Source organism: Nerophis ophidion, linkage group LG23 (assembly GCF_033978795.1).
Source record: "Nerophis ophidion isolate RoL-2023_Sa linkage group LG23, RoL_Noph_v1.0, whole genome shotgun sequence".
Taxonomy (NCBI): domain Eukaryota; kingdom Metazoa; phylum Chordata; class Actinopteri; order Syngnathiformes; family Syngnathidae; genus Nerophis; species Nerophis ophidion.
In genome coordinates, this window is record NC_084633.1 from 8232141 (window position 1) to 8246174 (window position 14034).

Genomic DNA, 14034 nt, shown 5'->3' on the forward strand with positions numbered 1-14034 from the left:
AGCAGTCAGCTTTAAGATAATTACCTGTTAATAGTAAATGCTCTATTAAAGGCCTACCGAAACCCACTACTACCAACCACGCAGTCTGATAGTTTATATATCAATGATGAAATATTAACATTGCAACACATGCCAATACGGCCTTTTTAGTTTACTAAATCGCAATTTTAAATTTCCCGCGGAGTTTCTTGTTGAAAACGTCGCGGAATGATGACGGGTGCGCGTGACGTCATGGACTGTCAGGAAATATCAGCGCTGCACCACTCGCGGCTAAAAGTCGTCTGCTTTAATCGCATAATTACACAGTATTTTGGACATCTGTGTTGCTGAATCTTTTGCAATTTGTTCATTTAATAATGGAGACTATAAAGAACAATGCTGTTGGTGGAAAGCGGTGGATTGCAGCTGTCTTTAGCACCGAGACACAGCCGGTGTTTCTGTGTTTGTTGTGAAGCAGAGCGGTCAAGCGAACATGTTTTCTCTACGTCAACCAGCATGTCTTTGGATCGGAAAATTGTGGTACATATCTTACCGGAGACATCATTGGATTATTCGTCGTCCTGCAGCAGCTGTCAAAAAGGCAGCTGTGAGCTTGGCTCCTGGGCTTCTCTCTGAGATACTGCGTGTTCACCGCAGCCATCAGACCTCTTTAAAATCTTACTAAAGCACTATTAAAACAATAAGCAGATAAGGGATCTTCCAAAATTGTCCTAGTAAATGTGTCTAATTACATCTGAAACGCTCACACTGCCGCCACTTTTTTTTTTTTTTTCTAGTCCTTCACTATCAATATCCTAATTCACAAATCTTTCATTCTCGCTCAAATTAATGGGGAAATTGTCACTTTCTCGGTCCGAATGGCTCTTACTGCTGGTGGCTCACATTATAAACAATGTGAATATGTGTGGAGCCCCTGCAACTCTGCTTTTTTATTAGCGACCAAAAGTTGCGAACTTTATCGTCGATGTTCTCTCCTAAATCCTTTCAGCAAAACTACGGCAATATCACAAAATGATCAAGTATGACACATAGAATGGACCTGCTATCCCCGTTTAAATAAGAAAATCTCATTTCAGTAGGCCTTCAAAAGTTAAAATACCAATGATTGTCACACACACACGAGGTTTGGCGAAAATATTCTCTACATTTGACCCATCACCCTTGATCACCCCTTGGGAGGTGAGGGGAGCAGTGAGCAGCAGCAGTAGCCGCGCCTGGGAATCATTGTTGGTGATTTAACCCCGTATTCCAACCCTTGATGCTGAGTGCCAAGCAGGGAGGTAATGGGTCTCATTTTTATAGTCTTTGGTATGATTCGGCCGGGATTTGAACTCACAATTAGTGTGTGGGTTTGAGCCTAAAAAAGTTTTTTCAAACGGTACGATATGAAAAGTAGTCGGCAGGGATGGAGAAGGGCCACAGGTAAATCAGGAAGTAATCGCCCGGCCAACAGGTGAACAAAAACATATTTTCACCGTTGGAAACTGAAATAGAAATAATCTGTTCCAGGGTCCGACTGCCACGGTCTATTCTGGGGATGTAACGGTAAACGGTATAATGATTAGTAATACCGTTACATTTTTTAATTATCAAAGAACTGTCATTTATTCATGCTTTAGGCAACATTGCTCGCTTCCTGGAAACGCACAAGCAAAAATGGCGCCTCTGCTCTAATGCTGTTTGCAATGGCATAGTTTTGTCCCAATACCAAAATGGTTTTGATACTTTTCGGTACTTTTATACTTTTCGAAATAAAGGGGACCACAAAAAATTGCATTATTGGTTTTATTTTAACAAAAAATCTTACCGTACATTCAACATATGTTTCTTATTGAAAGTTTGTCCTTAATAGTGGACATACAACACAACTTGTCTTTTAGTAGTAAGTAATATTGTGTCATTTTCCATTCTATTATTTTTTCAAAATTATTAAGGAAAAGTGGTAGGAATTTAATTCATAATCTACTTGTTCATTTACTGTTAATATCTGCTTACTTTCTCTTTCAACATGTTCTATCTACACTTCTGTTAAAATGTAATAATAATATGATATAAAATATAATATTATACTGTTGTTTGGTACTTAACAATCCGATACAAAGTCGTTACAGGATCACACATTGGTCAGATTCAAAGTCCTCATGTGTCTAGGGACGTATTTACTGAATTCATAAACATAATATACATTTTTTAAAAACGAATTATGTCATGCCAAAAAATATCGATGTAATCATAGTAGTATCGACTAAATACGCTTCTGTACTTGGTATCATTACAGCGGGTGTTAGAAGTAGATCCACCAATGGCGTTCGTTTACATTTTGACGCCAGTGAGCTACGGTGTGTAGTGAAGGATGTTTTGATTGATTGATTGATTGTTTGATTGATTGAAACCTTTATTAGTAGATCTATCTATTTATTTATATCTGCTCCTTATTGCTTTTTTCTATCCTGCACTACCAAGAGCTAATGCAACAAAATTTTGTTCTTATTTGTACTGTAAAGTTCAATTTTGAATGACAATAAAAAGGAAGTCTAAGTCTAGATTGCACAGTTCAGTACATATTCCCTACAATTGACCACTAAATGGTAACACCCAAATAAGTTTCTCAACTTGTTTAAGTCGGGGTCCACGTTAATCAATTCATGGTTTAGCTATTCCTCGTCCTCTGCATTTCACCCATCACCTTGTTCCACCGCATGGAAGGTGAGGGGAGCAGTGAGCTGCAGCGGCGGCCGCGCTCGGGAATCGTTTTGGTGATTTAACCCCTAATTCCAACCCTTTATGCTGAGTGCCAAGCAGGGAGGTAACGGGTCCCATTTTATTGTCTTTGGTGTGACTCGGCCGGGGTTTGAACTCACAACCTACTCACCTCAGGGCGGACACTCTAACCACAAGGCTATACAAGTTATACAAACCCCGTTTCCATATGATTTGGGAAATTGTGTCTGATGTATATATAAACGGAATACAATGATTTGCAAATCATTGTCAACCCATATTCAGTTGAATATGCTACAAAGACAAAATAATTGATGTTCAAAGTGATAAACATTTTTTTTTTTTTTTGCAAATAATCATTAATTCTAGAATTTGATGCCAGCAACACGTGACAAAGAAGTTGGGAAAGGTGGCAATAAATACTGATAAAATTGATGAATGCTCATCAAACACTTATTTGGAACATCCCACAGGTGTGCAGGCTAATTGGGAAAAGGTGGGTGCCATGATTGGGTATAAAAGCAGCTTCCAAAAAAATGCTCAGTCTTTCACAAGAAAGGATGGGGCGAGGTACACCCCTTTGTCCACAACTGCGTGAGCAAATAGTCAAACAGTTTAAGAACAACGTTTCTCAAAGTGCAATTGCAAGAAATTTAGGGATTTCAACATCTACGGTCCGTAATATCATCAACAGGTTCAGAGAATCTGGAGAAATCACTCCACGTAAGCGACATGGCCGGAAACCAACATTAAATGACCGTGACCTTCGATCCCTCAGACGGCACTGTATCAAAAACCGACATCAATCTCTAAAGGATATCACCACATGGGCTCAGGAACACTTTAGAAAACAACTTTCATTAAATACAGTTTGTCACTACATCTGTAAGTGCAAGTTTAAGACCTACTATGCAAAGCGAAAGCCATTTATCAACAACATCCAGAAACGCTGCCGGCTTCTCTGGGCCTGACATCATCTAAGATGGACTGATGCAAAGTGGAAAAGTGTTCTGTGGTCTGACGAGTCCACATTTCAAATTGTTTTTGGAAATATTCGACATCGTGTCATCCGGACCAAAGGGGAAGCGAACCATCCAGACTGTTATCGACGCAAAGTTCAAAAGTCAGCATTTGTGATGGTATGGGGGTGCATTAGTGCCCAAGGCATGGGTAACTCACACATCTGTGAAGGCACCATTAATCCTGAAAGGTACATACAGGTTTTGGAACAACATATGCTGCCATCTAAGCACCGTCTTTTTCCATGGACGCCACGAGCAACTTGATTAAATTCCAGAGTAACAAAAGCTTTAAAAGAGCTATAACTATCCAACATTGTTGATAATGAGCATGATTTTGTTACAGTCCACTTTTTTATTAATATCCTGAAGTTTAACATATTAAACAATTTAAACATCATTAGAACTTAAATTTAAAAAAACATTTTCAACCATAACCAGGGATCGAACCCAAGATTGTCTGTTCTGTACTGCAAGTACTACTGACGTCCACCACAGAGCAACTGGAAGTGATTGAGGAAATTTTGCCTTACATATTTTAAGCAGTGACAGAGCATGATGTGACGAGGAATAGGTTTCAGGTCAAATATTATACCAAGTGCCTTGTCATTCAATAATCTACATTCTAATGTGCGTGTTATCTTCTCTCCTCCGGAGGTTCTTCAGGGGAGCAAACGTGCCTAAAAATCATGGTTGCATTTTTGTGAAATCTGAAAGGGCCTTTCATTAAGGGGCCCTGCGCCAAACAGCAGCCCATTGTGTCAGTGGAGACCAGGACCACAAGTGCTTACCTCTTCGTCTCCGCCCGGCAGGCCGTCGTTGACCCTGCATCGAGGTAAACCTCACCAGCCCCCAACAACCCTCCAAATGCTTCACCTGCTCTGAGCACCAACGACTACTGCGTAAGGCTAACCTTTAACTACGCTTTCTGGATCATGGTCCAGTCCAAAGGTACTTGTTGATCACTAAAACCTTTATTATTAACCTTTGAATGGGGCAAACCCATCTTAAGCGGTGCAAAAGCTGTGACGTAATTAACCACACTCGCAGAGTACACTGAGGTTAAGGGTCAACCACGGTCAAAACAGACCAATGATCAAGGAATGTAGAGCCATGAGCGGGCTTGGTACACAATGACATTCTATTCTGAAAGGAAACACTCCTTAAAAGATACAATGTGTTTGGTTACGTAATACCGCAGGCGGTTAATAATAGGCAACGGCAAAATTCCAGTACCAGTCTAGTCTTAAAACTTTGCAGTTTGAACTGCAATCATTTAAAGATAATGTTGTTGTTTTACATACTTTTAGGCCCCTTCTACACTAAGGTTATCCAGGGTAATTCCCACCTAACCTTATCCTTGTCCACACACACAATGGTCGTTTAAGACCCCCTTCATTCGCCGGCGCAACGCGACCTAGTACGCATGCACAGAAAATGTGCACGTCATAGTCACCTCCAGTGTTGCTTTGTGTGCAAGTTCTTAAATTAAATAGAACTTATCTGAACAATATCCAGTGTTGTGGTATTTCAATTAACTGGAATTCAGTGTGTTGTGGGGCCCTATTGTACTGACTCACACCTGAGCCATCATAAATTAATCAAATCTTCAATGGACACCTGAAAGTAAACAATGTGATAAAGAACATTTTACATCAATAAATATAAGGATCTAGATATCTGGTCGGGACACTCACTTTTTTGCCTTCACCTTCATTTTCCATTCCTTTTTGATGACGCTACCTTTTTTAATCACATCCACGGAAGCTGCCATTCTCGTTGTCTCTCCTTCGACAAATGGACAAAGTTTTTCGGTAAGTAGAATCACAGCTGACCCTGGACATTCGAAAGTTCTCCTGCCGTCTGAGAAGTGTTGTATCCCAAATAACTGCAATCGCTTTCGATTAAGGCAGTGGTTCTCAAATGTGGGTACGCGTACCCCTGGGGGTACTTGAAGGTATACCAAGGCGTACGTGAGATTTTTCAAAAATATTCTAGGAATAGCAACATTTCAAAAATCATTTATAAATACTGTATATTTATTGAATAATTTTTCAACAAAATATGAATGTAAGTTTATAAACTGTGAAAATAAATGCAACAATGCAAAATTCAGTGTTGACAGCTCGATTTTTTGCGGACATGCTCCATAAATATTGATGTTAAAGATTTCTTTTTTTGTGAAGACATTTTTAGAATGAAGTTCATGAATCCAGATGGATCTCTATTACAATCCCCAAAGAGGGCACTTTAAGTTGATGATTACTTCTATGTGTAGAAATCTTTATTTATAATTGAATCACTTGGTTTTTTTTTTTCAACAAGTTTTTAGTTATTTTTATATCTTTTTTCCCAAATAGTTCAAGAAAGACCACTACAAATGAGCAATATTTTGCACTGTTGTACAATTTAATGAATCAGAAACTGATGACATATTGCTGTATTTTACTTCTTTATCTCTTTTTTTTGACCAAAAATGCTTTGCTCTGATTAGGGGGTACTTAAATTTAAAAAATGGTCTCAGGGGGGTACATCACTGAAAAAAGGTTGAGAACCGCTGACTTAAGGTATTCAGCCTTGTGTCAGGGACACAAGGCTGAATACCTTAAGTCAGCTTAGAGGTGACAGAGCTTTCGCCGCTGCTGCTCCCAAGCTCTGGAACGACCTACCTCTGAGTGTTAGACAAGCCTCCTCTCTTCCTGTTTTTAAATCTCTCTTAAAAACATACTTTTATTCCTTAGCTTTTAACACTGAGTGATATCCATCCTGCAATGGCGCCCCATTATACACCTGCTGTGAACCTGTTTTTATGTTTTATTTATTAATATTTATCATGTTCTGTTTGTGTTGTGTTGTTTGCTCGGTCCTCGTGTTATCTTTTAACCTGCCCATTGTACAGCACTTTGGCTACCCCTGTGGTAAATTTTAAATGTGCTTTATAAATAAAGTTGATTTGATTTGATTATTCATGTGTGATTTCCACAAGTTTCTGTACATGTAGAGGAAGGGGAAACACGGACATGTCTGGATGACTCGTCTCCATATTTCCAGTGGTTAGCTCAGAGTTCCGAAACCGCTTTATTATGAAGCTGGCTGTGGTGCGTTCTTTCTGACGTCACTTCCTGTGTGAGCACAGTCTTTCTGGCGTCACTTCCTCTCCGAACTCAGTTTGTAAACGATCAATGAGTCCATACAAAGCTAAGAGCCGGAGATTCAAGAAATAAACGGCGCACTTACTCGTGTAAAAAATTGTCCGAGGAGGGGCACCTTAAAGGGGAACATTATCACCAGACCTATGTAAGCGTCAATATATACCTCAATGTTGCAGAAAAAAGACCATATGTTTTTCTAACCGATTTCCGAACTCTAAAAGGGTGAATTTGGCGATTTAAACGCCTTTCAATTGTTCCCTGTCGGAGCGATGACCTTTCACCCGTGACGTTACAAAGGGAAGCAAACACATTACACACACCAAGTCAAATCAGCTGTTATTTTCCGTTTTTTCGACTGTTTTCCGTACCTTGTCGGTGTGTTGTCGGAGGGTGCAACAACACGAACAGAGGAGGTTTCAAGTTGACTTGCGTTGAGTGTGCTAAACAGACATATCAATGGTCACGGCATGCTAATTGATGCTAACATGCTATTTAGGCTAGCTGTATGTACATATCCAGGGTTTCCCACACATTCATTTATTTGTGGCGGCCCGCCACGAAAGAATTACGGCCGTCCCAAATAAAAAAAGATAAACATTTTTAAAAAATTGTATTTATTTATTTATTTTTTACCCCGGATTTTGACTCACTCGACCGCTCATAAAAGCAATGGGACTCTGTCTGTGAATGGAGCTTGTAGTTACGTATTATATAAATATGTAAATATTATATAAATATGTACATAAAGTGTTGTAATTAATATTCCAACTCCACGTTCTTCTTGGTCATCGCCGCCGCTGCCACCGCTGCCAACCCCCCCCCTGTAGGTAACACTGATATCGCATCATTTTGCCTCATTTGTAGCTATATTTGCATCCAGCCTTTCCCTCCACCCACATTTAATGCTAAACAAACACATACCAATCGACAGATTCAAATACACCAGTGGTCAAAAGATGCGAAAGTCCCTTGTTTGTTCGGCACATTTTACCGACGACAGCTATGCTACGACAGATGGCACAAAGATTTGAAAAAAAAGTCAACAACAAAAGGAGATAACGTCCGCAGTAACCTACCACATAGCGAAGGACGAACACTATTTGATTTCCTATTATGCAGCTCATTTTTATTTGACAGTTATTGAACTATCTTCTGTGACATCATGCACAAAAGTGCACTTTATTTGTTTTAAACTATTGTAGTGGCGTTCTGTACAAAAAATGCACTTTATTTTGTCATCTTAGTGACATCATGCACAAAAGTGCACTCATAACTTATTTTAAAATGTCTCTGACAATCTTCCACTTTCTGTTTTGAAACGACATGATTGTTTGTGCCACTGCTTAATAACTGTTTAATAAATACAGTTTTGGTCAATTGACTTAGTTGTGATTTCCCTCACTGCATGAAATTTTAAATTGAGCATATATTAATGCAGTATGAACAAGAATGTTTTAATGTAGACACATAGAATTATCATACTGCTGTGATTATATGCATCAAGTGTTCATTCAAGGCCTACTGAAACCCACTACTACCGACCACGCAGTCTGATAGTTTATATATCAATGATGTAATATTAACATTGCAACACATGCCAATACGGCCGGTTTAGTTTACTAAATTACAATTTTAAATTTCCCGCGCAGTTTCTTGTTGAAAACGTCGTGGAATGATGACGCGGATGATGACGCATGTGCGTGTCGTCTCGTGTTGGAGGGGACATATTAGCACAGCACCACTTGCGGCTAAAAGTCGTCACTTTTCATCGCGCAAAAACACAGTATTCTGGACATCTGTGTTGCTGAATCTTTTGCAATTTGTTTCATAATAATGGAGAAGTCAAAGTAGAAAGATGGAAGTGGGAAGCTTTAGCCTTTAGCCACACAAACACACGGTGTTTCCTTGTTTAAAATTCCCAGAGGTGAAGTTTTACTATGGATCAGAGCGGTCAAGCGAACATGGATCCCGACCACTTGTCAACCGACAGGTTTCGGTAAGAAAATTGTGGTAAAAAGTCGCCTCTTAATGGAGATCAGCGGAGATCAGCGGAGCTTGCGCCGTCTATGCAGCTGCCGTCAGAGACTGGCATCAACACACCCGTGGCCACACCCCCTCCGACTATCAGGTACTATTTAACTCACTAAAACACTAGCAACACAATAGAAAGATAAGGGATTTCCCAGAATTATCCTAGTAAATGTGTCTAAAAACATCTGAATCACTCCCAATGCAATCGCCTTTTTTTTTTCTTTCTAGTCTGTCACTTTTAAATTTCCTCATCCACAAATCTTTCCTTCTCGCTCAAATTAAAGGGGAAATTGTCGCTTTCTCGGGCCGAATAGCTCTTGCTGCTGGTGGCTCACATTATAAACAATGTGAGGATGTGAGGAGCCCTACAACCCGTGACGTCACGCGCACATCGTCTGCTACTTCCGGTACAGGCAAGGCTTTTTTATTAGCGACCAAAAGTTGCAAACTTTATCGTGGATGTTCTCTACTAAATCCTTTCAGCAAAAATATGGCAATATGGTGAAATGATCAAGTATGACATAGAATGGACCTGCTATCCCCGTTTGAATAAGAACATCTCATTTCAGTAGGCCTTTAAGCCTAAGGCAAAATATCAAGATATATATCGTGTATCGCGATATGGCATAAAAACATCGAGATATTAAAAAAAGGCCATATCGCCAAGCCCTCGTCCCATAATACATTTTTGGGGGTCCAGCTTTTTTGTAACCGTTTTGAAAACAAATGATAAATGTATGCATATCCTGTTATATCTCAAATGCTATATTGTGTTTTGGAAAAAGTTTATCATAAACCTTATTTCATTCATTACCAAAAATTATAAAAAAGAAAACCATTTTTTATGCATATATATAAATGAATTCAGTATAAACATACATTCACTTTCTGCTTTCCTTCATGGATCTAAACTTTACCGCTGCCGGTAGTTTTTCTACATTTTTATTGTAATACTTTCAGAATGTGTTTTTTATATTTTTGGCCAAAGTAAGACAAAGAAAACAATCAGAAGTTGTCTTTATTTGTTAGTTTCAATGCCATGATTTTAATAGTCCTGCCCGCGTGAGCACAGATCTTCCTCTATGCAGCCTCCTCAGCTAAAATGAGTGACACCCTTGTCTTAAACTGAAGAAATAATCATTAAAAACTATACAATGTTTATATTGTAATGTAATCATCCATACATCCATTTTCTACCGCTTGTCCCTTTCGGGGTCGCAGGAGCCTATCTCAGCTGAATTCGGGCGGAAGGCGGTGTACACCCTGGACAAGTCGCTACCTCATCACAGGGCCAACACAAATAGACAGACAACACTCACATTCACACACTACGGCCAATGTAATCATGATATATAATAATTCAAAAGGATATAAAGGGTGGAAGAGGGGTTAGTGCGTCTGCCTCACAATACGAAGGTCCTGCAGTCCTGGGTTCAAATCCAGGCTCGGGATCTTTCTGTGTGGAGTTTGCATGTTCTCCCCGTGAATGCGTGGGTTCCCTCCGTGTACTCCGGATCGCTCCCACTTCCAAAAACATGCACCTGGGGATAGGTTGATTGGCAACACTAAATTGGCCCTAGTGTGTGAATGTGAGTGTGAATGTTGTCTGTCTATCTGTGTTGGCCCTGCGATGAGGTGGCGACTTGTCCAGGGTGTACCCCGCCTTCCGCCCGGTTGTAGCTGAGATAGGCGCCAGCGCCCCTCGCGACCCCGAACGGGAATAAGCGGCAGAAAATGGATGGATGGATGGATGGATATAAACTTGTATTCGTCATTAATGTAGAACTGTACCGTTATTAGAAGTTAGATACATTTGATATCCTTAATAAAACATATTTTTGCTTACAGAAATGAATCCATTAAATGCTTTTAACGTTAATAAATATTGAACATATTAAAGTACATTTTTCCCAGTTGGAAATACCAGGTCGGACATTGTCTTTTTGCCTGTTGCTATCACGCCAGGCTTCTTCGTACGTGTTGATGGAATCATATTGGCCGTCCGAGTTGAGGCCAAAATAGTACCACTGAGGAAAATTGGGTTTTGTAATGTTTTTTTTTTCCTTCTAATTTTTGTCACTTTGCGGAGCTTCTCACTGGCAAGTCTCAAGATTCTCTGTGCTCCCTGTGAGTCCCTCTCTGCCCATCCAGACAAAGATTGTGGACGACAGAAACAAAAGCTCCATGTGTTTAGTTAGTCGTTTAGTTAATAGTTCCTACTAGGGCTGCGAATCTTTGGGTGTCCCATTATTCGATTCAATATCGATTCTTGGGGGCGCGATTCGCTTATATATCAATTTTTTCGATTCAACGCGATCCTCCATTCAAAAACGATATTTTTCCGATTCAAAACGATTCTGTATTCATTCAATAGATAGGATTTCAGCAGGATCTACCCCAGTCTGCTGACATGCTAGCAGAGTAGTAGATGTTTTTAAAAAAGCTTTTATAATTGTAAACGACAATGTTTTATCAACTGATTGCAAAAATTTAAATTTGTTTTAACTATTAAACAAACCAAAAATACGACTTATTTTATCTTTGTGAAAACATTGGACACAGTGTGTTGTCAAGCTTATGAGATAAGCCACTGTCACACTATTGTTTTTTTAATTTGTATAACTGTCTAATGATAATGTCAATGAGGGATTTTTAATCACTGCTATGCTGAAATTATAACTAATATTGATACTGTTCTTGATAATATTCATTTTTGTTTCACTCCTTTATGTATGTTCTGTGTCGTGTTTGTGTCTCCACAATTGCTGTTTTTTTGCAGTTCTGAGTGTTGCTGGGTCAGGTTTGGTTTTGGAATTAGATTGCATTGTTATGGTATTGCTGTGTAGTGGTTTGTTGGATTGATAAAAAAAAGAAAAAGAAAAAATAGATTTACAAAAAAATTTGAATCGATTCTGAATCGCACGTGAGAATCGCGACTCGTATTCGAATCGATTTTTTCCCACAGCCCTAGTTTCTTCTATTAAATATACACGCTCAGGTGCTGAGAGTGAGACATCTTTCTCCCTGTTTATATCCAAAGACGAATAAACGCAAGGCTCGACATTTTTGACTGGTGACAACAAAAGGGGGGGGCTTCACGGTGGAAGAGGGGTTAGTGCGTCTGCCTCACAATACGAAGGTCCTGCAATCATGGGTTCAAATCCAGGCTCGGGATCTTTCTGTGTGGAGTTTGCATGTTCTCCCCGTGACTGCGTGGGTTCCCTCCGGGTACTCCGGCTTCCTCCCACTTCCAAAGACATGCACCTGGGAATAGGTTGATTGGCAACACTAAATTGGCCCTAGTGTGTGAATGTGAGTGTGAATGTTGTCTGTCTGTTTTGGCCCTGCGATGAGGTGGCGACTTGTCCAGGGTGTACCCTGCCTTCCGCCCGATTGTAGCGGAGATAGGCGCCAGCGCCCCCCGCGACCCCAAAAGGGAATAAGCGGTAGAAAATGGATGGATGGACGGACAACAAAGGGAAATAAAATTTAATCTCGATTTGATATCGATAACCCTGCAGCACTAATTTGACATATTTAATAACAGCAATTGACTTTTTTGGCAGCTGGAGTGTTGACATACAGCGTGCTTGTGCAGTTAATCAGGTTTTAAGATGGTTATGATCATACAATGGGACAGATTCCAAACGGACAGTAAGTCAACAACTCTGTTTCTTCTGAATGGACTATTTCCTGGCACACCTTGATTTTCTCCATTCAGGTATAGAGTTTGCAGATTGTTGTAGATTCCATCTCTTGAAATAACTGCAAAAGAAGCTTGTCTGGTGTTGCATTATACGTTTTTAAAAGACAGAAAGTGTTCACAGCGCTTCACTTTTCCCACATTTTGTTATGTTAGAGCAGTGGTTCTTAACCTTGTTTTAGGTACCGAACCCCACCAGTTTCATATGCGCATTCACCGAACCCTTATTTAGTGAAAAATAAAAATGTTTTTTTCTTTATTTTGATCTTAATTTATAAACAAACATGAAATGTTATTATTTTAAAGAAATACTAATAAAGGTATATTTTACAAACAGAAAGTTACAAGAATGTACACATGATCCCATGTTTACATCTCATTGTGCAACATGTGAATGCTTTAGTGGGAACTAAATGCGATACCTGAAAGGGGTACAAATTATTTCCAAAGCAGGAACCCCACCAAGACATACTAGTACACAGCTCATGAAAAAACTATATTTTTTGTGATTGTCATTGTAAGTGGGCCAAAACACTTATATTAGAAAATAATCTCATGGAAATGACTGCTGTCAATTGATTAATAATAATAAAACATTTAACGTGTTATTTAGTCAGGTTTGGGACAGGTGTGCTGCTGGTGTGGCCACAGTGCATGTGCACAGCTGACGTCGCTCACATGTGCTCTACTGAATGCTCAAGGAGTTTTTACGTTTGCTCATGCATATGGAAAATTAGAGGGAACATTGTTTGGGGGTATCCATAATACATCGATGAGTCAGGTGTGTCTTGACCTCCGCGGCGGAGGCTCCACCGAACCCCTGAGGCCGACTCACCGAACCCCTATGGTTCGATCGAACCCAGGTTAAGAACCACTGTGTTAGAGCCTTATTCCAAAATGGAATACCGTATTTCCTTGAATTGCCGCCGGGTATATAGTATGCGCCTGCCTAGAATTACTGCCGGGTCAAACTCGTTTCGCAAAATAATTAGCGCATGCTTAGCATTACCGCCGGCTCAGGATTAACGCCGGGTCAAACTCGTTTTGCAAAATATTATTTTTATTAGTGCATGTCTAGAATTTCTGCCGGGTCAAACTCGTTCCGCAAAACAATTAGCATATGCCTAGAATTTCACGTCTCGAGTGACACTTCACCTGTCATCATTTTCAAAATGGAGGAGTCTGATTTCAATAATTTCAAATCGCATAAAGGGAAGAAGATTAAGAACTATTCAGTAGTATTTAAAGTCCAAGCTATTGAATATGCTATTAAGAACAGTAAGCAGCTATGTTTTATTAATATACCGTAGCTGCGTGTGTCAAATATGAATCATTAAATGACTCCCGCCTCCTGGTGGTAGAGGGCGCTAGTGATCCTTGTTGCGACTACTCGGCTGCAGAAGAAGTG

The 14034-nt window shown here is 39.8% G+C and overlaps 1 protein-coding gene across 3 annotated transcripts in view; it reads right to left on the bottom strand.

The window, feature by feature from the left end:
- Positions 1-14034, bottom strand: part of cant1a (calcium activated nucleotidase 1a) — a 31170-nt gene that overhangs the window by 8812 nt on the left and 8324 nt on the right. The window contains exon 1 of one of the 3 annotated variants that reach the window (XM_061885251.1): positions 4532-4689. The exons of the other annotated variants lie outside the window; for them this stretch is intronic. Coding sequence (XP_061741235.1) covers positions 4532-4571 — 40 coding nt within the window. The 5' untranslated portion in view covers positions 4572-4689. Of the gene's footprint in view, positions 1-4531; positions 4690-14034 lie in introns of those variants that run through there. 3 annotated transcript variants of the gene reach the window in all.